Genomic DNA, 26,526 nt, shown 5'->3' with positions numbered 1-26,526 from the left:
CTAAGACTCTTTGGGTGGGACTCAAGGGATGGGTAGAGGATGAACAGGCAGGCATGAGGAGGTTCAAGCTGTGGGAGCAGTGTGAGCAAAGGCTTGGAGTGGGGAGGTGAGGAGTGCCTTAGGAGAACAAGCATTTATTCTCGTGATGCTAGAGGAAAAGGAAACCAGGAGGGAGGATGAAGCATGATAAGAGAAGAGGCTGGGATTGGAGCCCGCTCATAAAATGAGTTTTTTATTGCTATTTTTACAGAGAGGAAGAGAGAGGGACAGAGAAACAGAAACATCAATGAAAGAGAATCATCCATCAGCTGCCTCCCACATACCCCCCACTGGGGATGTGCCCACAACCAAGGCACATGCCCTTGGTCAGAATTGAATCCCCGTCTGCAGGCGGATGCTCTATCCACTGAACCAAACCGGTCTCGGCCATAAAATGACTTTTTGATAAAAGTCTAGTTAATTCATTGCCAGGGAAAACTTAACTCATGTTCTACCTGAAGTTTGATTATGAGGTAGGTCTACACAGCCCACATCAATTTCTACCACACCTTCACTCTGCTCTGGAACTCCCACTTGACATGAATTGACTCTTGATTCTGCATTTCTGGATATTGCTTGGGTGTTTCTCCAAATTCCTAGGATGATGGTTGCTATAGAAACAAAATATTTCTAAAGAAAACACACACACACACACACACACACACACACACACACACACACTAGAACCAGTTAAGAATAATAGATTCTAAGGAGAAATCCATGGCATTCAACCAAATAAATACCCATCCATGTGGCATGCTGTGAAGCTTTAATTACTGCGCTCAAAGATCAAAGTGCCATTACTCACGAGTGGAGAAGCCAAATGTAAATGAGGGAGGTCTTTCTTAAACAAGTGGTGACCAACTCCCTGAGCTCAGCCAAGGGTTCCACGGTGTTTATACACACCTGGTGGCCCTTAAACACTCACAGGAGCAGGACAATGTGGTATTGTGCTGTGCTGCATGCAAGACAATGCCTACTGGGTGTTGCTTACAAAATGTACAAGGCGATTAATGTCACGGGAAGATGGCTTCGGGCAGAAGGCGGAGCATCCTTATATTAGCAGTTCCAGAGAGGCTGCAGCCTTAAGCCTGTCATCCTGAGCACTAACCCCAGAGCAGTCTGGATATTTGTTAATATCTGTATTCTACTGCTGACTGTTTTCCAACATAATTATACAACAATCTAAAAAAAAACGGGCCATATGCTCTACTCCAGACCCTGGGGAGAGGAGGCGTGAGATGGGACCACAGGGTGGTCCTTTAATCAACATTTATTTTGGGAAAGATTTTGACAAAAGAATGGGTTGGAGTAAGGGAGAGAGATTGCTTTACTGGCCCATTGATTGGCAATTAGCAAACCGGGTCTCTGTGGTTCTGTTTTTCATTATTGAATCCAGAATGAGGATAAACAACTTATTTTATTAGCTCTTGTCCCTTTTTTTCCTTTCTTTCTTTTTTTAAAAATCCTACCCAAGGATATTTTTTTCCATTGGTTTTTAGAGAGTGGAAGGGAGGGGGAGAGACAGAGAGAAACACCAATGTGAGAGAGAGACATCAACTGGTTGCCTCTCACACATGTTCAAGCCTGCAACTGAGGTAGGCGTCCTTGACTAGAATCAAACCCGGGACTCTTCTGTCTGTGGGCCAACACTCTATCCATTGAGCCAAACTGGCTAGGGCCCCTCTTTTTTTTTTAAAATCACTATATCCACACTATCCAGTCAACCCTATGTCCTCACTGTGGGGAAGGGGACTAACAACCACTTCCTTTTTCACCTTGAGAATGTTCCACTGTTTTGGATTTTCTTTCCTTCCTTCCTCCCACCCTCACTTCCTCCTTCCCTTCTTCCCTCCCTCCCTCCTTCCCTTAAGGTGAAGCTAGGACCTGTAGGATGAGAAGAGCTTGCCATTCGCAAAGGAAGTAAAAAGGGTTTCAAGCAAACTTAACAGCTATTGCAAAGGAGGTACAAGCTCATTGTGGCTGGAGGATAGTAAGGGAGAGATTTGAAAGACAGGAATTGGAGAGGTGGTCAGGGACCAAAGCACACAGGCCTGGCAGGTCGAAAATGGAGTTTGTCTTTTAGTCTGAGGGCAAAGTGGGTTTTTAAGCAAAGATCCCTCTGGATATTGGGTAGAAAATGGAGCAAAGGGAGGTGGGAGTGGAGATGTGGCGAGTAGTCAGGAGGCCACTGCAGGAGTCCAGGGAAGAGAGATGGTGACATGTCCTAGGATGGTGGCAGTGGAGATAAACTGGAGATCATGGAGGACTTGCTTCCTGGCACCTCATGATGGAATTTAACACTCTCTTCCTTTTTAATGTTCTGATTTCCTCCTATACCACTGGTTATTTCTTTTCCATCATTGTCAGGCTCTTTTCCTCAGTTCTCCTCTATTAGGGTTCCTCCTGATTCTCCCCTCAGCTCTCTTCTTTCTCTACATACAGGGTCCATAATTTATGCACTTTGTCTGTATATTACTGATATCACCCATATGTCTTTAGACTAGGTTTCTTTTTTTAGCAGCAGACATACTTCCAGCTGCCCACGAGATAGCGTCACTCAGATGAACCATAGGCCTACATACCCTCTGTGGACACGGTTCCCCAGTCAACCTGCTTCTTGTCTGTGCTTCCTACTGAGAGAGTGGCAGCCCCATCCTGGGCTCTTTGACCCCTGCTCCCTTATGTCATGCACCTGCTGCTCACCAAGTCCGGTTGATCCTATTTCTTTCTCCAAACTGCCCACTTCTCTCCATCCCCATGCCATGACCCTAATGGAGGCCTCCATCATCTTAAAATCCTGTGATTGACCTCCCTGCCTCCTGTCCCATCTACTTCCAATCCACATTGAAGGCAGAATTTTCCCTCTTACACATGAAGATACCATGTTCCTGCTCAAAGCCATCAACTTGTCATTTTTCTTAGGATAAAATTCAAACTCCTTGACATGACCTAAGGCTCCTGCGGCTGCATTTATTTTGGCTCTGAGCCTGATGCATGTCCTCCTACCCCGGGATCTTTGGGTTTACATTCAGAAGGATTCTGGAATTCTAAATATTTCTGCCACAGTAAACACCATCTGTAATACTCATAACTATATTACCTACTAGTATAAGATGATAAAAACCATTTTTTATTTTTCAATGGCAGTTTACTTTCAATATTGTTTTCTATTGGTTTCAGATGTACAGCATAGTGATTAGACAATCATATAATTTACAAAGTGTTCCCCCCAATGTTTCCAATACCCACCTGGCATTATAGATAGTTATTACAATATTGTTGACTATATTCCCTATGCTGTCCTTTTACATCCCCGTGACTATTTTGTAACTACAAATTTGTACTTAATCCCTCCCTTTTTCACCCAGCCCTCCAATCCCTTCCTCTCTGGCAACCACGGATTGTAGAATCTTGAAATAATTATACTTGGGTTTGTCTTACCTATTAAGTCAAATAACTTTATTTTTAGTTTCTTTTTAGACAAAGCTCTTTATAAGAATCACAGGTTAAAGATCACACACAAATTACATTTCCCCCTCAATCACAGAAATACAGATTCAATAATTTTAAAATATCAATTTTTTTAACCCCAGATAGCTGGGAAAATGCTGCTGGGGCCTATCTCCGCTACATTTCCCACCACGAGGAAAAGAGCCCTAGTGTACTGAACATGCTTATTTCAGAAAATCGGCAGTAACTGGCTTTGAGGGAAAGTCGGTTGAGCTGAAGTTGCAGTTTGAAGCCCCTGCTGCCCGTCCAGTGCGTGGACCCAGCACACATCCTTGAAGTGCTGGCTCAGAACGACTCATGTCTTCACCAGCCAGATCTCATTGCGACGTCCGTAGGGCTTCATAGGCGGGTCGTACCCAGTGCAGAAGTACATGTCACTCTGGTAAGTCCCTGTGCCCTCCAGGGCGGTGCGTAGCTGGGCAGCTTGGGCTACGTAGTCGGCTTCCTTGGCGTAACCCCCAAACTGCCTGAGGGTACAAGAGCAAGAGGCTGGTTAAGAAAGGACATGGTCTCTGAGAGAGGGGGGATCTTTCAGAAAAGGTCACACAACACATTTATGACAATCACATCACGATGGTGAGATTATACACTTCCTAGGTGACTGGATGTGAGCTTTCTGAGCCTCAGATCCTCATATATGAAAGTGGGATATGTTTTCTCTTTCCTCCAAGGTTTTTATGAGTATTAAGTGCAATAATGGATGTGAAAAACTCTAATGCAGAGCCTGAAACAGAGTAGTTCCATAGGAAATGTGAGCTTCCCCTTCCCTCTCTGAAATTTCCCCGAAATGGCAGGCTGACCTGCCCCAAGGCACACCCTTTTCTCTAGCTCCCTCTACTGCCTGGGGCTCCTCTTCTTGGCCTCTATCTCCAGCTGGGGAAGGAGAATGGATCAGGGGGAATCAGAGTGCAGCTGCAGTACATTTCTCCCACAGCAGAGCAGTTTTCTAATGAGTGAGCATCTCGCAGCAGTGAGAAGCAGCAGCCAGCTTTGTTCAAAAACAGAGACCTGGGAAAGCTTTGGAGGGCCCCTCGGCAAGCTTTAAGCATGGCCGAGTAAAGAAATGGCTTCTAATAAATCCCTTCTCCTGCTCAAATCACAAACGCCTTCTTTTCCTAGTAAATAAAGAGACTTTCCCTAAATCACGTTTTTCTCCTGATGGCAGAAGGTGGGAACAGGAAAGCAACAGAGCCTCTCTTTTCAAGATTATTATTCTCTCCTTATGTCATCTGCCTACGCTCCGAAATTCATCCTGTGGCCTACCCTAAATATACCACTCTAAATCTGTGTTGCCCTAAAATCTTTATGAGAGTCAAATTCATTCCCATTCCTAATGAGCTTTATGACTCAGAAGTCTGAATCCGCATCAGGCCAAGATTAGGCCAAATGCATTATTTCTGGTGGGGTTCTCTGACTCACGCTTTGCTCTTTTATAAGTGGTTAGTCATGCTCCTCAAGCATTCAACACGTTGATTACAGGGCTATTGATGTGAAAACACCCAGGATTTCATCTTTAACAGATAGGTTATTATAATGTCTAGACAATAGCTACAGAATGTGGACAGAGCTGAGGCCAATTTGGACTAGAGGAGGCTTGGCTCTTCATATAGATCGAAGAAAAATTATGAGGCAGGAAAAAAGTTGAGCTCTAGCTTCATTGAGGCTCAAATGAGAGGAAACTGGATTAGTAGACAGAGGATGGACTTCGTGAAGGAAGTATTTTTCTGGCAATAAAAGCCTGCACTGAGGCTGAGAACCATCTGTCTGAAAATAATCAGATGCTGGATGTGGGAGCAGGTGTTGAGTGTTCTCTGTAGCCCCTCTCCTGCTGTGATACTAAATTGTTCTCTTGTGAAAATGGATGGTGTTGGCTCTTTAAGCTACTGGTTTTGGGAAACACCCAAAGGAGTGGTTCTCAGCTATCTTCATTTGTCAGTTGGAGGCAAAATGGCTAGTTGTGTGCTCAACTCCAGCCTCAGCTACTTTCTAGCTCACGGGCTTGGGCAAATGCTTTAATTTCTCTAATCTTCGGTCTGTAATCTGATCAGAAGGGATGATAGCATTAATCTCTGAAGGCTGTTGTAAAGCTTAAAGGAGAAAAGACTATGCAAACTGCTCAGCCCAGTGCCTTTCACAGAGTAAGCTCCTGTCATAGGGAAATGTAGCTATTATTGTTATTTCATAATTTGCTCAAAACAACGATTCAATCCCCTGACTCCAGAGGAGAGGGACATGATGTTCATAAACAGTAGCATATGAACAAAGGAAGAGAGCCTAATAAAAAAGAACAAACTCCATTAGCAATCGCATCTTCTCAATAAGATATAATCTCAAAACCCTGTTTGATCTTATACACCTTCTTCCCTTGCTCTTTCTTCTTCCTTTGATCATTTTCTTTACTCATCGTGTTCATAGCTTATGGTCTGAGTTCCCTGATAGAATACAGGCTCCACGAAGGCAAGGATCTTTGTCACTTTTTGTTCACTGATGTATCATGAGCACCTAATATACTGCCTGACACATATCAGACTCCTTGGTAGATGAACAATTCTGGGATAAACAATGGAAGTTACTGTCTTTGGGTTGATTGACTTAAAGATGGTAGGACTTAAGTCTATTTGCCTCTATGTTCACATACACATATAATAAACATGGGAAGTACATATTGAGGGGAGAGTAGAGAGAATTCAAACAGGAAACATGGGTTGACTGGAGGTACATTATGAAGGATCTTGAATGCCATGCTAAGGACGTTGAACACTATCCTACATGCAAAAGTAGACTTATGAAGGGGAAAATATGATCAGATTGTACTTTGGACTAATATTTCTGGCGGCAGTGAAGGGATAGGAGAAATGGAGTCACTGGAGGCCAGGAATAGCCAACTATGAGATGACAGAGGCCTGGACAAAGGCAAATTTGAAAGGTGCCTGGATGGGTGAGGACTGGGGGGATGGAAGAGGGGAGTTGGGATGGTTCAGGGCTTCCAGTTAAGCCTCTGGATGGATTGATGCCACTAGCCAGATTAGGGGTTCTAGGCTGAACAGTCACTTTGGAAGGAGAGTTGGGAGGGTTAATAATTTGTTTTGTGGCATGCTGATATGAAGTTGCCACTGTGAAATACATTCATGCCACAATTGTTGTGTACCTAAGTATGTGGCAGGCACTGTGAAAATCTCCTTAGATTTGGGGAAGAACTGGAGCCAAAGCTATTGATTTGGGAAAGAACTGGAGCCAGGGCTATTGATGAGAGAACTGTGGGACTCACTAATGAGGAGGTGTTAGTTATAAAGGAGGGAGACCAGGCATATATAGTGAGCAAACAGAAACAGTAAACTGCTTTTGGGAATCCTAGTCCCCAAGTGGTGGGAAGACTGAGGACTTGGCCAAGGACCCCGAGAAGTTGTCTGAGAGGTACAAGGAGATTGGCAGAGAGTGAAATAAAGAATGTCATCATTTGGGGTTTCCTAAGTTCATTATTGGAAAAAACATCCCAACTGTCTATATTTACCCTCCGGTGCACTGAGATGCTGGTAATGAGCATAAAAATGTCACTATTGCTTCATCCTGGGAGCCTTCTACTAGAAACAAGCAGAGCTAGGTGGGCTATGGAACAGTTGCTTGTGTTCCCCTTCCTGCCAATCTAACCATGCCACAGAAGTGCAGGAACAAGCCAGAGGACCAAACCCTACCAGGCACATAACCCTGATAAATGCAGGAAGCCCAGCTCTGGCTGCCTCGTTTGTGTTCTGGGACGAGCTACCTCATTCCTCCCCGCCTCGGCTTCCAAGCTGTACTCGGAAAGTAACAACACAGTGCCCACAGCTCTCCAAATTCACCCCATGTGTGAGTATGAGTTAAGGCATGCTCGTAAAGTGCCTTGAGCTTCTCAAAGGAAGTAAACATGAAGTCTATACATTATTTTTGTAAGCCTATTAACAAGTCTCTAAGTCTCCATCTTCAAAGAAGCTCTCCTGGGGGCACTGTATTTTATATCACCCAGCATCAGAGCTCAGCATTCCTAACAAAGACTTTTTGGTTACCATGGGAACCAAGGAGCTAACAACTGTCTTGGATTCCAGAAACACAAAAGACACTGACTAAAAAGGGCTGAAGGAGTTGGTGGTGGAGTGGGGGAGGAGATGATGCAGGCTCAGGGATACAAAAAATCCTAATGTGTTGTCTTTCTGGGAGTGTCTGCTGCAGGCAGGCAATGGGGAAGAGAGAAAAATAAAATTACTCTAAGGCTGACCATCCAATTTGGTTTAAAACTTTAACAATCAACAAGTCTACAGAGATTTGTGGAGAGTCTGATGTGCATGTAGCTCTGCCAGACCAAAGAAATGTAAGACTAGCAGCTGACGGTCTCATGTTAACAAAAAGAGGCTTAACACCATAACACATGTCCTTCTATCAGGTTGAATCAAACTTAGTGAGCTGAGCATCACTGAGCACAAAGCACAAGCCAGATACCACAGAGCTGTAAAGATGATAAAGACGTCTTTTCGCCCTGGCGAGGTCTAACCAGTGGCTGGGACAGAAAGAAATAAAGATGATACAGGGCAGAGGCACTAGAATTGAGTTTTGTAAAAGGCCCAAACAGAATGGTGGGCGATAGGAAATTATCTGACTTTGACTATGAAGGGAAGGCATTTTGAAGGATGAGATATTAAGCAGCTATTATTGAGTATCTCTTCTTAATGATAGCAATAAAGAATATAAAAAAAAAATTCCTGTCCTCTCAGAGCTTCCAATAAGCAGAGACTGGGGAGAACATTTGAGCAGAGCTGGGTGAGTGTGAGGGAAATGGACACAGTATGTGTGTTTGGGGGCTGCTGGGAAGTGGGGGTGAGATGCTCTGAGATCAGGTGGACAGTGGAGTGGGGCTGTGTGTGGAAGGCAGTAAATGCCACATCAAAGCATTTTTACTAGGCTTCCCTGCCAGGCCAAGCATTTGGGGACCCAATCCAAAGTTCACCCCTTCCCCTACTCATGGTGAAGGAGCATTTTATGACTAGCTTGGCCTTGGTCCCAGCCTTAATGTGTGCCTGGGTCAGTGGCAGGCTGAGGCCCACAACCAGAGCTGAGCAGCAGGGGGAAATAGTGTGATCGGTCCTGTGCTTCCAGATGGCCGTGATCAAAGGACACCTTAGAAAGGGCAGAGGTGGCCGAAACCGGTTTGGCTCAGTGGCAGACCTTCGGCCTGCGGACTGAAAGGTCCCAGGTTCGATTCTGGTCAGGGGCATGTACGTTGGTTGCGGGCACATCCTTGGTAGAGGGTGTGCAAGAGGCAGCTGGTCGATGTCTCTCTCTCATCGACGTTTCTAGCTCTCTATCTCTCTCCCTTCCTCTCTGTAAAAAAGTCAATAAAATATATTAAAAAAAAAAAAAAAGAAAGGGCAGAGGTGGAAGAACTATAAATAATCAGGAGGCCATGGTAAGAGTGTAGACAAGAGGTGATGAAGACCTGTGGCAGTGTGGATGAAAGGAAGGACCAGCTAGGAGGTGACTAGAACTTGGCCAATAATTAGGTGACATTTGAACAGGGTGGGCAGGAGGATGGAGGGGACCTTCAGTAAGATGAAGAACACGGGATCAGGTTTGGGGAGGAAAGCTGAGTTCCATCTCTGACATGTTGATGTGGAAGATGGCTGAGGAGATTGATGTGGTGATACCTCCTGGTGAGCAGGAATGTAAGGCTGGTGCTTGGGAGAAATCCACCCAGAAATGCCATCATTTATAAAAGACTGGTGGGACAATTGGCGAGTTGGGGGGTAATGAATGGTGGTTAATTTAAATTCTAGGTGATTAGGTTTTAGAAATAGCATCTTATCATTGACAGGGCTCTCAAAGGTGAGGTAGGCTTATGTATCAGAGGTACTCAATAAACATTTGTCAAATTGAATCAAATTTTCCACTTAGTACAAATATTACATAGCTAATTGTCATATGTCTGTTCAGATGGTACTTGAATTCCTCCAGGGCAAGGACTTCATTGCCTCATCATCTGTCCATTTTACTTATGCCAGAATGTTTTTATTTTTGAATAGAAATATGCTTTCCTATAATTTCAATCCACAGATACCAGTTCTTATCTCTGGAACAACATAGCCCTGAAATATCTTGAGACATTTGTTTCTTTTTGATGTTTCTCCCACTTCAAGAAGCAGTCCCTTTGCTTGGGACCTAAAACAATTCCTGGTACAGAGTAAGTAGAAAATGAATATGTGATTTTTTAAAATGAATGAATGAGTGAATGTGTAAATGCCCTTGCCTTAGTCTTCACGATAATTCCAAGAATAATAAGACATTCAAGGGAGATGGACTGAGGTCAGGTTGGAGTGTTACTGATGAAAGGGCAGCAAGTGATACTATGGAAGGGAACTAAGATCTTTAGGGAAGAAGGAAAAATCGAGAAATGCGGAGAAGACCAAGATCAAGACTCTGGACCCTCACAACAATGCACCATACATTCTATTTTATAGATCAGAAAGCCCAAACTTATAGAAACTCAATTATTAGAGTAGAAGTTTGAATTCAAGTGTATCTGCAGTAACTTGACATTTTTGTTGTTAATTCTAAGAAAACTAATCTCAGAGGGAGGTGAATTCAAAAAGTAGAGTACATTTCTTGAGTGTTTACCTCACATGTAGCATTATGTAGACATTTACAGGTATCATATTCCATCCTCACAACAACCCCATTTTATAGATGAGAAACTGAGGCACACAGAGGCTCAATCCTCACAACAACCTCACAACAACCCCATTTTATAGATGAGAAACTGAAGCACACAGAGGCTCAATAACAAGCAAAAAATTCTAGCCATTAATTGGTAGAGCTGGGACCAGAGGACAGGTTGCCCTGACAATGATCTACATGTGTCCAACCCTTTCCTTTATACCCAGACATTTCATTAAAGCCATGAAAGTCTCATTAAAACTATTAGACCTCTGCTGCTGTTAGACTCTCTTGAGAACCCAGTGCTGAAATGAGCAGAGGAGGCTGAGCTTTAACCTAAGTGGTCTTTACAGACAACAGAGGAGGGAAGTGTGGTGGGATGTGGCCACTCATCTAAGGGTAAGGATAATTTTATGGTCTTTTGTGAAAATTAAAAATATTCTGTTAGTGTTATTTTTTTCATAGCCTTCTATTCATTTTAAAAGCACTTGTAATGAATACTGTGAATGGACATTCTTCACAAGGTCATAGAACAGGAAGACTGAATTCAGGACACCAGACTTGCCTTTTAGAACTAATTTTGTCATCTAATGCACTCATTGTGTATTTGAAATAGGGCTTTTACCATGTACTTCCTCATTTGCTCTGCCTTCCACCCCAACGTACTCTTAAATGCACATGTGACTGTGCAGCGACATCAAGTGGCTAGTTGAGGAATTACTGTATGCCAACTTAAGACTGTAGGTTAGGCCGAAGCCGGTTTGGCTCAGTGGTAGAGCGTAGGTTTGCGGACTGAAAGGTCCCGGGTTCGATTCCGGTCAAGGGCATGTACCTTGGCTGTGGGCACATCCCCGGTAGGGGGTGTGCAGGAGGCGGCTGGTCGATGTTTCTTTCTCATCGACGTTTCTAGCTCTCTATCCCTCTCTCCTCCTCTCTGTAAAAAATCAATAAAATATATTAAAAAAAAAAAAAAAAAGGCTGTAGGTTAGGTTAAAAAAAAAAAAATCACTAAGCCTGGCTGCACACCATATTTGTTACTTTCATATGTTTAGATTTCAGATAATTGAAAGGAAACTTCCACAGACCTGGCTTTAATAGTATATTTTAATAGATACCTTTTCCCGCCATAAGGAACCAGGGTTCCTTAGCGAAATGGCCAATTCCAGCTGTAGAACAAGTAATGTCAAGGTGTGCTAGAAACATACCAGAGGGCCACACTACCTCACCTCTGGAGGCTGCTAAGGAATGAAATCATCATTCTGAAAACTGATTAACAAAGAGAAGGTATCAAGCTCAAGAGAAGGCATCTTGTTTTTTCTCTCCAACTCTATCTCATGGGAACTAAATATAATAGGAGATAAGGGGAAATTTTTCTTTATCAAAGGATTCCAGCTAATACAGGAAGAGGCAAAAATAGAGGACGTTATCATTTTACAACCTCTGGTGAGACAAGGCATCTAGGTCAGACTGAGCTCTATCACTTAAATCACAAAAACAGAGGCAATCAGATGTTATGAGCCAGTGTGAGGAATACAACACCACCAGTGAAATATCCTGGCAAAAACCTGAATCTATCCATGCCTCTAGTTCCAACTACTAATTTAAAGGCAACCTAGGGGAACACGTTAAAAAGGCATGAAAAACAGTAGGATGAACGAGCCATAAACAGCAGGAAAAAATGAAAAGGTGTGGTGGTGAGAAAAGGTACAGATGAATAAAAATGTAAAAGGTGTACCAACCAATTGAAATGGATGGATCTTATTTGGATCCAAATTTCAACAAACTGAAAAACAAATGAGATGTGGGAGCAATCTGAAAACTGGATGATTTATAATGAATGAGTGCTAAAATTTTAGGAGTAATACGTTAGTCTGATTACTTAAGAGTCTTCAGCAGTCACACTGAAATATTTACAAATGAAATAATACGGTATCTGGAATTCACCTACAACTGACCCAGAACAGAGACTGGGTGGAAGTTGTGAAGGTACACATGACTCAGAACTGGCCTTGGGTTAATTATTACTGAAGGTGAGTGATAGGGTTTCATAATCTTATTCCTGCTGTCTTGTTATTAGTTGGAAGGTTTCCAGGCTAAAAAGTTAAAGACAAATGAAAAAAAAAATTGTGCCAACTCTATCCTGGGTTTGGTCACACAAATGATTCACAAGGGTGAGGAACATCCGGTCCCTGCGACATATAAGGCCCACAAAATAATTTGGTCTGGCCCTGCCAACGCTGATGGGTGAGTTAATTAAATGTTTGACCAAATATAGCAGGCTAGTTTCTTTTTCTATCTTTTAAAAAAAATATATATTTTATTGATTTTTTTAGAAAGAGGAAGGGAGAGAGATAGAGAGCTAGAAACATCGATGAGAGAGAAACATCGACCAGCTGCCTCTTGCACACCCCCTACCGGGGATGTGCCCGCAACCAAGGTACATGCCCTTGACCGGAATCGAACCCGGGACCTTTCAGTCCGCAAACCTACGCTCTACCACTGAGCCAAACCGGTTTCGGCGAGCAGGCTAGTTTCTAAGTTGATAATTTTGCAAGGCCCCTAGATGATGTTATAAATATCCAAATGGCCTTTGGCAGGAAAAAGGTTCCCCACCCCTGAATTAGAAATTACACCTACCTGTTTAGAGTCTAATGTGAACAAATTTAATCATCAACCTCATTCCTTATGGAATAAGAAGGGAAAGAATTATTACTGAGACCTATTACAGGTCATAAACATTATTGTAACTTATAAATAGCATCTTACTAAATACTGAAAGACTCTCTTTAACAATAATCCTACGAGGTAGGTGATAGTATCAGTACTTAGCGGATGGGGAAAGTAAGTCTTAAAAACTTCTCAAGCATCACCCCGGAATTCAAACTATACTAAAATATAACTGTTCATTATATGGCACCAGACTGCCTCCTAAGACACAGGAAAGAGAATGGAGAAGAGGGGCAGGAACTAGGGTGAGACAGCTGAGATACCCAGTGTGTAAGATTTAAGGAGGTACCCCCTCTCAGTGCCAATCCTATGATTGGACAACTGTGAGAGTAAGTGCCTCCTTAAATCTTGCATTATAGGTGCCTCACTTCCCCACCCTAGTCCCTGCACTGGGAAGATATTCTTTAATTAGAGTTTACTTTCTCTGCAGCCTCTAGAGTGAAGGCTGGAGAGTCTGAATGAAGATTGGAGTAGAAGAGTTGGGTGTGTGTGTGTGTGTGTGTGTCTCCGTTTATTGCTGCCCAGCTGTAGTACACTAAGTGTTCTTTGGGGGGCCCTGGGTCTCCTGGACTAACTGCCCAGTTCAGCCAAGCTCACAGTATCAGCATGCATCCTTTACAGAGAAAACTGCACCCTCAGGCGCAGAGTTGGAGCAAAATAACTAATTTTGGAGGCCCCCCTGCGAGTGGACTAAAACTGCCCAGTGCAAGACTAATGGTATATTTATTTTTCACGAGGTTGTTCTATGGTAACCAGTGGCGAAATTCCTGGTGTCTGCCTATACATGGCTGGGTACCCATCACACTGTAAGATTTTAACAAATAGTCACTGATTATCTAGAAAAGACTTGGTTTCTAAGGGGAGGCTGGGGTCCAAAGAATAAGAGCATGCAACCATTTGCACCTGTTATTCACTACAGACACGGGAACATGGCCACAGTGAGGCCCTGGAAACAGGACGAGGATGAAAATCAGGTGCATGTGTGCTCTGCTCAAAGGACCACAGATAATGAACCACCAAGAGCTCTGGCATATACTCCCTGCCCTTGCAGCATTTAGGGAAGTGTGAGTAAAAAAAAAAAAAAAAAAAAAAAAAATCCCAGCCTTATGCCTCCTATGTATTGATGACCCCAAACTACAGCTTGACTTAGCTTTTTTCTGAGTCTCCCAAAACCTTGTTGTGGCTAATGTTCAGCTTAAACTGAAGGGGTATTCTCTATAGTCAAGTCAATTGTCAACTAACAAGGGTATTTATTCAGATACAATGCAAATGTTTGTGCTGTAGGCTGAGGGAACTGAGAAATTGTTTGGGCTTAGTATTTCTTACTTAATCAACAATCTAAGTTTAGAAAGTGAGACTAAGAGAGAATCCCATTTACAATTGCACCAAAAAGAATAAAATCTAAAAATAAATTTAACTAAGGAGGTGAAAGATCTGTACACTGAAAACTATAAGACATTAGTTAAAGAATTTGAAGTAGAAACAAATAAATGGAAAGATAATCCATGCTCATAGATTGTAAGACTATCGTTAAAATGTCCAGACTACCCAAGCAATCTACAGGTTAATGCAATTTCTTTCAAAACCCCAATTTTCACAGAAAGGGAAAAACAATCTTAAAATTGGTATGGAATCATAAAAGACCCTAAGTAGCCAAAGAAATCTTGAAAAAAAGAAGAACAAAACTGGAGGTATCACATATTTCCTGACTTCAAACGATATTATAAACCTATTGTAATAAAAAACAATATGGTATTGGCATAAAAATAGATACATAGATCAATTAAATAAAATAGAGAACCCAGAAATAAATCCATGCACATATGGTCAACTAATTTACAACAAAGAAGTAAAAAATATGCAATGAGGATGGGATAGTTTCTTCAATAAATGATGTTGGGAAAGCCACATACAAAAGATTGAAACTGGACCCCTGACTTATACCAGATACAAAATCAACTTAAAGATATTAAAGGCTCAAACATAAGACCTGAAATGTAAAGTTCCTAGAAGAAAACACAGGTAGTAAGCTTCTTGACATCAGTGTGGCAATGGTTATATTTGACAGCAAAAACAAAGGAAATAAAAGCAAAAATAAAAAAGTGGGACTACATTAGACTAAATAGCTTTTGCATAGCAAAAAAACAAAACAAACACAAAACCATCAACAAAATGAGAAGGCAACCTACCAAATGGGAGGAAATATTTGCAAATTTGAAAAGAGGTTAATTTGGTAAGAGCCAAATCTGAGGAGTGATTAAATCTGATCAGGAGCAAGTCTGAAAAGGAGTAATATTTGCAATTCTGATAAGGGGTTAATATCCAAATTTAGGGTGTCCCAAAAAATGTATATACACACTTTGAATAATGATAAAGGCAGTGTGTATTAAAATATATTTCATTTTCAAAACTGAGCTATCAGCTGTTAAATGTGTACTAGTATACAATTTTTGGAACACATGTATATAAAAAACTCAATAACAACAACAACAACAAAATCCCAAACTGATTTAAAAAAGGGCAGAGGATCTGAATAGACATTATGCCAAAAATAAAAGGCAAAAGGCCAAAAGGTATGTAAAAAGGTGCTCAATATCACTAATCATCAGGGAAATACAAATCAAAGCCACAATGGGATATGACCTCACACTTATTAGGATAGCTATTATCCAAAAGACAAAAAATAACAAGCATCGAGGATGTGAAGAAAAGGGAACTCCTGTGCACTGTTGGTGGGTATATAAATTGGTGTAGCCATTATGGAAAATGGTCTGGAGAGTCCTCAAAAAATTAAAAATAGAACTTTAGCATGACCCAACAATTCCATGTCTGAGTATATATCCCAAGGATATAAGATTACTACCTTGAAGAGATATCTGAATCTCCATGTACAATGCAGCATCTATATATATAAAAGGCTAATATGCAAAGTGTCCCCTCGAGAGTTCAACTGGGAGACCAGGAGTTTGATCACTCATTATGACGTGTGCTGACCACTAGGTGGTGGCACAGAGTGAAGGAAGGCCCCACCAACAGCCAGGAAAGGGAGCCACTGGCTAGCAGCCAGAAGGCCCTGATTGGCCCTGATCGCCAGCCAACCCTAGCGACCCTACCCATGCACTAATTTTGTGCACCGGGCATCTAGTTATTTATAATAGCCAAGATCTGGAAATAACCTAAGTATCCATCTTTCGATAAATGGATAAAGAAGATGTGGTATATCTATAAAATGGAATATCATTCAGTCACAAAAAAGAAGAAAATCTTGCCATTTGTGACAACATGGGTGGATCTCGAGAGTATTGGGCTACATGAAATAGGTCAGACAGAGAAAGACAAATACTGTATGATCTCACTTATATGTGGAATTAAAAAAAGAAAAAGAACTCATAGATATACAGAGCATATTGGTGGTTGACAGCTAAGGGGTGGAGGGTTCAGAGAAATGGGCAAAGGTGGTGAAAGGATACAAACTCCCAGCTGTAAAATAAATTAGTTCTGGGAATGTAATGTACAGTAAGGTGACTACAGTTGACAATACTGTATTGTAAATTTGAAAGTTACTAAGAGAGTAGACCTTAAAAGTTCTCATTTAAAAAAAAAAAAGATTTGTAACTATGTCAGGTGATGCATGATAACTAAACTTATTGTGGTAATCATTTATCAAAGCATTGTGTGTACATCTTAAAGTAATACAATGTTATATGTCAATTCTATCTTAGTAGAGCTGGAAAAAATATAAATGTAATGCAAATGCTCACTGCGGATGATTCAAGCACCCCCTTGGATACCTAAAGCAGTGTTTCCCAAAGTGTGGTATGCGTACCCCCAGGGGTTCGGGAAGAGTTTGGTGGGGATATGCACTGCACCGTGCTTAGCTGCGCCTAATTCTATGTTCTCATGAGTACGAGGGGTACTCAGCATTACGAAAATTATAGAAGGGGTACACATATGTCAAAAGTTTGGGAAACACTGGCCTAAAGAATGGTCTCCTTACATGGAATAGACAGTGATGCTTTCCCTGTCCTCGATCTTAACGCTGTCGTCAGTGGGAACGGGCGGGTTGCTCTGAAACTGGTTTGGAATCCGGAACCAGACTTTGATTTTCTTCTGTAGGGAGCCATCGTCACTGGGGAACACGGCAAAGGAAATGGGGACTGTCATCCCCATCCCAATTCCTGCAAACAGAAAGGCCCATGGAGTGAGGTGAGATTGAGAGACAGGACTTGCTCAGGCCTGTGAAAATCTGCTAGCCTCCTTCTCCTTCCATGACAAATATTTTCTGGTCACGAAATTAATAATAAACACTTGAGGCATCAAAAAAAAATACGGTGGGAACACTTCATACACACAAAAGACCTCCAATTTGCATATATTGGAAGTAGGGGCGTAGTAATTCAACTCTCTTAGAAAAAATTATTTAGTAATATATATCAAAACCGTAAATATTATCAGTACTTAATTAACTTCCTATCTAGATGTCAGTTTTAAGGAAATACCCAAAACATGGAAAAGGCTATTAGTAATAGGATATTCATTGCAGCGGAATTTATAATTGTGAGAAACTGGGAGCCATATATTGTAAATAGGCTCAAAACAGGAATATGTCCTAGTAAACTATAGGTACATGCTGCAATACAATGTAGTTAGTAATAATTATGCTGAAGAAGACTATTTCACAACAGTGGAAAGTAGTGGTGAAATAAGTAACAGAAGCAGGATATACGATTACACAAACACTAAGATTATATTTAAAAAAAACCTGTTAAAGAGCCCTAAAGAAATACATTCAAAAGACAACAATGATTGTCCTAGAAAAGATGGATGAGGGGTGCTGTTTTGTGATTTTCTTTAATGAGTTTTATAATTTTTACACATATTTTCTTATAAAATATGTTATGCTAATGTTAAGAAGAAAAAGATTTCTTCTTGACCTCCTATGGGTCAGTTTATTGTTCAAAGCTTGATTACTGTGGTCCTAGTAAATGTAGCTAAGGTTAATACCATTTCTAGACTTCTAAATGATTAGCTTGAGAACAACCCTAAAAATTAACCATGCCATCTCTTTTTTCACCTTGCTTTCTGACCCATTTTAAGTTTTCAACGATTCCAAAGTATAGTCGAAATTAGAGAGTTTAAGGATTAAATTCATATTTTAATGTGGTTTACATGCTAACAGGTCCGTGGAAACTTCAGGCCTATCATTTTAAAGTAGAAAGGTAGCCCATACCAACTGCCCAGTCTTTAGGAGTGGGGCAGCTTTAGAATCCTCAGACCCTTCCATTGTCAGGGATCTGCCATAATCATCACTCACTGACTCTCAGGACCCCTCAGACTCTGAGTTACCAGAAGCTGACTATAGATTTCCATTCTGGGACTTAAGATCTCAAGTCAGAGACTGGCTCTCTCTTTGTGGCTTGACTTACCATGAGCACACTTCACCGAGTTCAACAATCCAAAGACATGACAAGCATAACCACAAACCACTGTGGCTGGCTCAGTTGGTTGAACGTCATCCAGTGCATGGAAAGGTGGCTGGTTCGATTTTGGTCAGGGTACATGCCCAGATTATGGGCTCAATCCCTGGTAGGAGTGGATGTGAGAGGCAACTAGTCAATGTTTCTCTCCTTCTCCCTCTCCCTTTTTCTCTCTCAAAATCAACAGAAACATTAAAGAAACCAAACCAACCAACCTAAAGCAGGTATATACAGAGTGAGTGGTGGGCTGGGCAGAGGTCAGTGCAGCAAGTTCACATGTCACTGAAACAGGTAGTGACAGGTGCACTGTGGCCCCTCCCTGTCTTTTCCATTAATGAAGTGAAGACCCTGCAAGGCTCGCCTCTGAGACCAGAGCCACATCCTTCAGGGACACTCACCCTTGTCATTGGTGCCTCCCACATACTTCATGACTTTGGGCATTGCTTCCCGTAGAGCCTCATCCACAGGCTTATCTGTCACTTCCACTGTGGCAAACTTCCCGCCTTCACAGGTCCTTTCCTCATAGGACACTTCTTCCTAGAGACAGAGAATACACAGCGCTTACAAGATAGGTGGGAGCAACCTGTGATGACGTTAGAAACAGAAACAATCCAGTTACAGGAGGCACAAGCTGCTAAGGAACTTTCCATAACAAGCCTGGGTATATCGATAGGGTGGAAGAAGCAGCCTGAATATAAAGGGCCCTGAGAAATAGATTCTGGGATTTCTTACGATGTAGAGAGAGCAGAAAAAACTTCATGCAATCAGTATTCTTAGAGAGGTAAGAGAAGATACTCCTACCAACACCACCCTGAACATCTCCAGAATGCTGTAAAAAATAGAATGTTCAGAGATCAAAAAGCCCTTGGAAATGAAAAATACAACAGAAATTTAAAAATTCTGTAGAAAGGTTGGGTGTTAAGTTGAAGGAAATCTTACAATGGAGAATCAAGTTCTCATTGGAGAAAGCTAGCAGGATCTTCTCTTCTTTTATTCATTCAGCCAACAACTATGGAACATGTACTGTGTGCTGAGCACTGTGCCAGGTGCTACAAAACAGAAACAAAAGATATGCTTTCTGACCTCATGAGAAGCACGGTCTAATAGAAGTAGCCCGGAAACAGATTATAATATGATGACGTGTTTAAGGGGAGAGGCGTGTAAGGCAGTGTGGGAACACAGAAGAGTTATGTAGGTTAGTTTAGGGGGTATGGGTGTGTGTGTTTATGTGTCTGGGTGGGTTATGCTGACTTTGAGGTGCTTACAGATCATCCCACTGGACATTCAGTTACTGCTGCATTGATTCATTGAGTAAACATTTATTGAAAAACTCTGCCAGGTGCTACATATTTAGAGTTCAACATGACAGAGGCAGTCTTGTTGGGTGGTGAGAAGAATTACACAATTGCTATACAATGTCGTAAATGCTCTGATAGTTTAGGGAGGGCAATTCCAGAGAGTACACACCGCAGGGTGAAAGAAAAGAGTTAAAGAACAGTGTATTGATGGTGACAAATACAGGTGGTTCTTTGTGGCTGGAGCATGACTGCCCAGCAGGGCAGGGCAAAGGAGGAGGCCAGCGGTCTGGCTGGGGCCGGAGTCTGAAGAACTTGGAGGCTGTCATGGGGAGTTGGGTTTGTGACTGTCAGTTCAGTGATGATGATCTGACAGCAAGTCAGTTTCATCTACCCCAAATTAGTTCAACTGATTTTTGTGTGATCTAAATATAGAATTTTGCAAGTGTGCCTGAATCTTGAGTTCTGGGGAATGGTATAAGAGCCACATGCGGTTTGCCGCTCTGTTGACTAATGAGTTTGCTGACCACTGGGATAGGGGCTTAATCACAAGGAACAACAACAGCCTGTAATTATTGGAATTGAGAGTCTAGTCCAGTGGTCGGCAAACTTATTAGTCAACAGAACCGCATGTGACTTGCGAGCCACAGTTTGCTGACCACTGGTATAGGTGATCTGTGCTCTTTTAAAAAATTTTTTTAAAAATATATTTTTATTGCCGAAACCGGTTTGGCTCAATGGATAGAGCGTCGGCTTGGGGACTGAAAGGTCCCGGGTTCGATTCCGGTCAAGGGCATGCACCTTGGTTGCGGGCATATCCCCGGTAGGGGGTGTGCAAGAGGCAGCTGATCGATGACTCTCTCTCATCGATGTTTCTAACTCTCTATCTCTCTCCCTTCCTCTCTGTACAAAATCAATAAAATATATTTAAAAAAAATATATATATATTTTTATTGATTTTTTGTTTTACAGAGAGGAAGAGAGAGGGATAGAGAGTTAGAAACATTGATGAGAGAGAATCATTGATCAGCTGCCTCTTGCACACCCCCTACTGGGGATGTGCCTGCAACCAAGGTACATGCCCCTGACGGGAATCGAACCTGGGACCTTTCAGTCCGCAGGCTGACACTCTATCCACTGAGCCAAACCGGTTCCCGTGGTGATCTGTGCTCTTAGCCTGTTCCCCAGAAAGGCTGCCAAGGAAGCAATCCAGTTTGGTGCAGAGAGCCAGGGGCTCCATGAAAAGTCTACCATCCTTTAAGGCACATGTGTCAAACACAAGGCCCGCGGGCCAAATCCAGCCCGCCAGGCCTTGCAATGTGGCCCGCACCGCGCTGTCATCACTGCACTCCGCTGTCAGTTTATGACATTGTCAGTTTATGACTGTTCAGTAAACCATTCGGCCCGCGATTTAGGCTGGATTTTAGATTTTGGCCCCTTCTCTGATTGAGTTCGACACCCCTACTTTAAGGCTTAACTCAACCTCTTCTTCCTAAGTGATCCTTCCTTCCTATGAACTCCAAGGCAGATAACTCTAGAACTGGAAGGGCCCTTCCATATCTGTCTGTTCGCCTACCTCCTGCTATAAATAAGCAAACTGTCCTGTGCAGCTGGACACACAGGTCTGGAGCTCAGCAGGTGACTGGCACAGGGATAGGAATTTGGGAGTCATCAGCATAAAGGGTAACTAGAGCTGCGGTGAGGATGAGATTGCCCAAAGAACATTTATGGAAGATTATATATAAATCCAATCATGTTAATGAATCCCCTGTCTACAAGCCTTCATTCACCAAGTTCTTATGGTCCAGGGACCACCTAGCTTCTACCTGCCTTGCCAACTACACCCAGAGCACCTCTTCATTGGCCTTGTGCTATCTCTTTAAATGCCATGGTCATTCCTGCCTCAGGGCCTCTGTATCTGTTGCTTCCTCTGCCTGGAGTATTCATTCCTGACTCTGCCCCTACTCATCTAAAAGTCACCTCCTCAGAGAGGATCCTTATTAAAAACAGCTTCCCAATGATACTTTTATAGGCCATTGTACTTTCACAACACAACACTTATTGTAATTATAACTCAATGATAATGTTTTTAACCTCTGCCTGCAACCATAAGCCAGCCTCATGGAGTCAGGGGATTGTCTGTCTTGTTTATCACTGTATCTCTTAACACCTAAGCACTACGTCTTGCACACAGCAGGCATGCTATTTGTGGGAAAGAAGGCTGTGGAGTGAAATCTAGTTTTTACTCTAATGATAAGGGATACAATAGCCATAGCTAGGTGGAGAGATGAGAACCTTGTCTAGTTATATTTATCCCAAAGAGAAGCCGGTTACAATGTCTTAAGGTGGTTCTATGGCAGCTATTGCCTGTTTTCACAGCCTCTGTGTCCATAACCTCTCATTGGACTCACTGGATCTCTGAGAAAATGTAGGTTTGAAAAAAATGATATTATAAAACTACTAGAGGCCTGGTGCATGATATTCATGCATGGGCGATGGGGGTGTGGTTGGGGGTAGGGAGTCCCCTCAACCCAGCCTGAACTCTCTCCAATCCGGGGATCTGGCCTAAACCAGCAGTTGGACATACCTCTCACAATCTGCTGGCTTCTAATCGCTCACCAGACTGCCTATCTGGTCGCCCCTATCTGGTCGCCCCTAACTGTCCCCCAATGCTGGCCTGGTCGCTCCTAACTGTCCCCACTGCCGGCCAGATCACCCCCAACGGCCCCCTCCCTGCTGGCCTGGTTGTTCCTAACTCCCCCCCTCCCCCGCCGCCAGCCTGGTCACCCCTTACTGCCTCTCCTGCTGGCCTGGTTGCCCCTCAATGCCCCCCCCCTCCCCCCGCCAGCCTAATCACCCCTAACTGGCCCCCCTGTGGCCTGGTTGCCCTCAACTGCCCCCCTCTGCTGGCCTGGTTGCCTCTAACTGCCCCCCACCCCCCACCAGCCTGGTCGCCCCCAACTGCCCCCTCTGCCAGCCTGGTCACCCCACACAGCCTGCTATTCAGTCATTCAGTTGCCCCTCATTAACCTCCCCCCCACCCCCCCACCAGCCTGGTCACCCCATGTAGCCTGCTGTTCAGTCATTCAGTTGTCCCTCACTAACCCCCCTGCTGGCCTGGTCACCACACACACCCTGCTGTTCATTTGTTCGGTCATCCCTCACTAACCCCCCTGCTGGCTTGGTAATAGGCAGCCATCTTGTGAGGGTGTGAGGGTCAATTTGCAGATTGCCTCTTTATTATATAGGATTTTAGTTCTTCAGGGAGATGAATTTAAATAGAGTTCTCTATATTTTTTGCAGAAAATAAAGCAGCTAAGTTAATTCAGTTAACACATTTGATTTTTCAAGTCTAATATTTTTAAGTGCATTTCCTTGTTACATGGAACATGAGAACAGTCCTTCTCCAACCCGTATTCTGCTTGCTCATGCTCTCAGTTGATTACTAGATGAGGATTTTGGCCCGTGACCACAAACACCAATTTTCAACATTCATTGGGAACCCTGGTCAAGTTCAAGTCCCAGACAGAGACCTTACAAGAATGCTTCTTGGTATGGAATTTGCAAGGTCCTCTGCAGGGTCAGTTTTTTTCCCTTGTCACATGCTGATTTTGGAAGCTAATGTTCTCATTATAAGAAAATATTAATCATCATTATCATCATCATCATCAACCTGAGTACTGTCTATGTGTCAGGCATTATTTTAAACATTTTACCTGAATTCATTCATTCAATCCCTCCAGCAACCCTGAGAGGAAGTTAGTTTTTGTTTTTTTTAACCTTTATTTTGAGATGAAACAGGAGCACAGAGGTTAAGTAAGTAATGTGCCCAAGTTATAGTGAGTAAGTGGTGAAGCCAGGATTCAAACCCAGGCAGCCGGATCCCAACCAGTGTACACAGGCTGGACACAAATCCCATAGAGATGTCAGTTATTCTTATCAGTCTGCTCTGAGCATCCACAAGGCCCATCCAACCCAACACAGAGACCATGCGTCCTCCTCCCTCCCTGTGCAATGCAGAAGGCACATGATAAGGTCTGCTGCAGCCTGGGCCTCCCCTATGGGTGCATGGAATCAGTTTTGAACATCTGGTGAGCCTAAACCCAAGTTACATGGGACATATCAGGAGGGTGGACAATAGTTTCTCACTCAGACTCTTTTGAGGGTAAGAGCTAATTTCAGGGAGAGGCTCTTTTCAAAATTATAATACCCTGGATTTTCATTTATACATACACACACACACACACACACACACACACCACACATATATATTAGTATATATATTGATATGTATGGTAAGTTTACAAGTATCTGAATATTTAATTGTTACACAGATATTATCATTCCAATAATTGTGGAATTTTAGGATTCAGAGTGGTTGAGAGGTTAAGTAACTTTCCTATAAAAGTACCTATAAAACGAAGAGGAAGCTAACAGTTACCACCCCTCACCAAATGCTAGGTAGTGTGTTGAAAAACTTATAATTGGTTATCTCATTTAAATTTCAAAGCAATCTTATAAGCTATGACATTATTTTCTCTCATGATTAGCTTTAGAGAGGTTAAGAAAGTTGCCTGTGACCACACAGCTAGTAAGAGTGGAAATGAGGTAAGTTCTGACATAATGATATTACCACCTGTGTAGGGTATATTAGTTTTCAAAATATTTTCATATTTTTAAAATTTTTAATATTTATAGTAGCTCTGGAATCAGATGGGAAGGGCATTTGTATACCTAATCTACAACTACAGAATCTGAGGTTCATTCAGGTTAAATGATTTGCTTCGGCCTGGTGACAATATCCCATATTGCCCCATATGCCCATCAGATGCTGAGGGAAGATGCTTGTCAGGCAGCTGCATTTATCCCTAGAGGCATCAAATCAGGGGCAGGTGTCTCAATAAATGTCAAACAGGAAGCAGAAACTACTGGAGTATTTTTAACAGAGGCATCTTAATAAAGGACTGAGATACCTAACAGTGGACAGTGCGGCAATCCAAAGGTCAGTAAGCGCCTTCGTAGAGGTAGAAGGAAGATTATCTGTAACCTGAGTTCAGGTACCTGGATCACTTGGTGGAAGCTAGAACCATGGTGACTTGTCTAGTAAGAGCCACAGAGAAGCACCTTGTGCCAGAAATGTGACAGGATGGGCAAGGAGAGGGAGAAACACTCTGGCTTCTCCCTTCCTTGGACCCTCTCATCTTCCACTTGTGCCTCTGACTGGGAGAACCTCTATGAGAGCCTGGGAAATAGCCCACAGGGGTCAGCCCCCAATTCACGAGCAGACACAGAGAGCGGAACAGGAAACGGGTGAGAAAAGGATCTGAGGGCAAACAGGCAGCAGACCAGCCCAGACCATCAGCCTGTCTGTTAACCCAAACAGACCAAGTGAGCCAGACTCCACTACAGAAAGAAAAGCTCTCTGAGAGCTGATGGTAACATGTGGATTCCTCAAGTGTTAGAGCCAACAGGGACCCTAGAGATCACCAGGCTGAGTTCCCAGGCATTTGAATGTCCCCCTTGTTCAGGGCTAAACTGCTCATCCTCTAGCTGAGGAGACAAATACAGACAGGTGAGGTGACAGCCTCTGGCTATGGCTGCTTGGAGAATCCAGAATCCAGTTGAGGGTCTTTTGTGTGATGATCACTGTACTAGGTACCAGAACTTTAGCCCCCAGACAACACAGTCCTTGAACAAACGAGACACTGTGTTGGAAGCTGAGTATACAGCCACTAAGGGCACAAAGCACCCGTCGGAAAGGAAATGATCATCTAGTGGCAGACTCCTTGTTTTGAGGGGGCAGTCCTTTTTTTTTTTTTTTTTTTGCCTGGGTTAGCAGTGATGTCAGTCTCAGGGGAACACAGCAGTTATGCCCTACTCACTCATCCTGAATTGTAGGCACCCAACTCTGGGAGTTTTACTGGGCCTTTGCACATGCTTTCTCTTTTCTGTGCACTCCTGCACGTTCCTGAGGCCCAGCCCACCACACTTCCTCCTTGAAGGCTCATCTCCACCCCCAGGGGGAATGACTGCTTCTCCCCTGTGCTCCGGCCTTGCACATTTACCACTATCTTGTTCTTAAGCATGTGTCTTAAGGACAGCAGTTTTTTAGTCCTTTCTACCACCGAGAGTTTCTCAGCAAACCAAAGTTCAAATGGATGCATTCAACAGGCGCTGTCCACCTCGCCCAGCTGGGATTCTCCCCGCCGACCAACCTCGCCGGCGTGTGTCCCCCTCCCTGCAGCAGAGCCCCGAGCCCCGAGCACCGGACCTCTCCCTCCCCTCCTTCCCAGCCCAAGCCCTGGGCCATGGAGGGCCGTGCCCAGGGCAGAAGCCACAACGCGCAACCTGGGGCGCATTTCCGTCCCACCGGCCCCCTCAGAACCCGCTCCAGCCCCTCCAGGGTGCGCGGAGGGTGGGGTGGGGGCAGCCCCCCTGCACGCCCTGCGGGCCTACCTTGGCCCCTTTGCTCAGGACCTGCCAAGGCCACGTCTCTACGCTCCCGAACAACGAGTTCCTGATCATGCCCAGCATGGTGTCGCCGCGGCAATCGGGACACACGAGCGGACGTGGGGTGGCGGTGGCAACCGGGTGACCAAGGGGCGACCAGTGCAAACTGGCGGCGTGAAAGGGGCGGGAGGGCGGGGCGCCTCGGGCTCCGCCCTCGGAACAGCGCCTGGTGGGGACGACCCGGGACACTGGGCGGGGAAGAGGCGGGAAGAGCCGCGCTCCGCCTCTGCCTGGAATGCCTCCAGGTCCTGGGAAAGTCCCCCAGGCAGCCTTCTCCGCTGAGT

General features: G+C 43.5%; 1 protein-coding gene across 1 annotated transcript; it reads right to left on the bottom strand.

The window, feature by feature from the left end:
• Positions 1–3,486: 3,486 nt before the first annotated feature.
• Positions 3,487–26,526, bottom strand: HEBP1 (heme binding protein 1). Its single transcript, XM_084879985.1, has 4 exons — positions 26,189–26,526; positions 18,836–18,974; positions 16,958–17,138; positions 3,487–4,019 (listed from the first exon to the last, which is right to left on the bottom strand). The coding sequence occupies exons 1-4, from the start codon at positions 26,264–26,266 to the stop codon at positions 3,848–3,850; spliced, it is 570 nt and encodes a 189-aa protein (XP_084736111.1). The 5' UTR covers positions 26,267–26,526; the 3' UTR covers positions 3,487–3,847.

Source organism: Pipistrellus hanaki (genome assembly GCF_964339955.1).
Source record: "Pipistrellus hanaki genome assembly, chromosome: 3".
Lineage (NCBI taxonomy): Eukaryota > Metazoa > Chordata > Mammalia > Chiroptera > Vespertilionidae > Pipistrellus > Pipistrellus hanaki.
This window is presented reverse-complemented; position numbering and strand designations above follow the sequence as displayed.

Excerpts from the sequence above, each read along its gene's own strand:
- HEBP1 (XM_084879985.1), bottom strand. The coding sequence starts at position 26,266 with ATGCTGGGCATGATCAGGAACTCGTTGTTCGGGAGCGTAGAGACGTGG. Across the intron at positions 18,975-26,188 it reads TCCTGAGCAAAGGGGCCAAG|GAAGAAGTGTCCTATGAGGA; the intron begins GTAGGCCCGCAG and ends CTCTGTCTCTAG. Across the intron at positions 17,139-18,835 it reads GGGAGGCACCAATGACAAGG|GAATTGGGATGGGGATGACA; the intron begins GTGAGTGTCCCT and ends TTCTGTTTGCAG.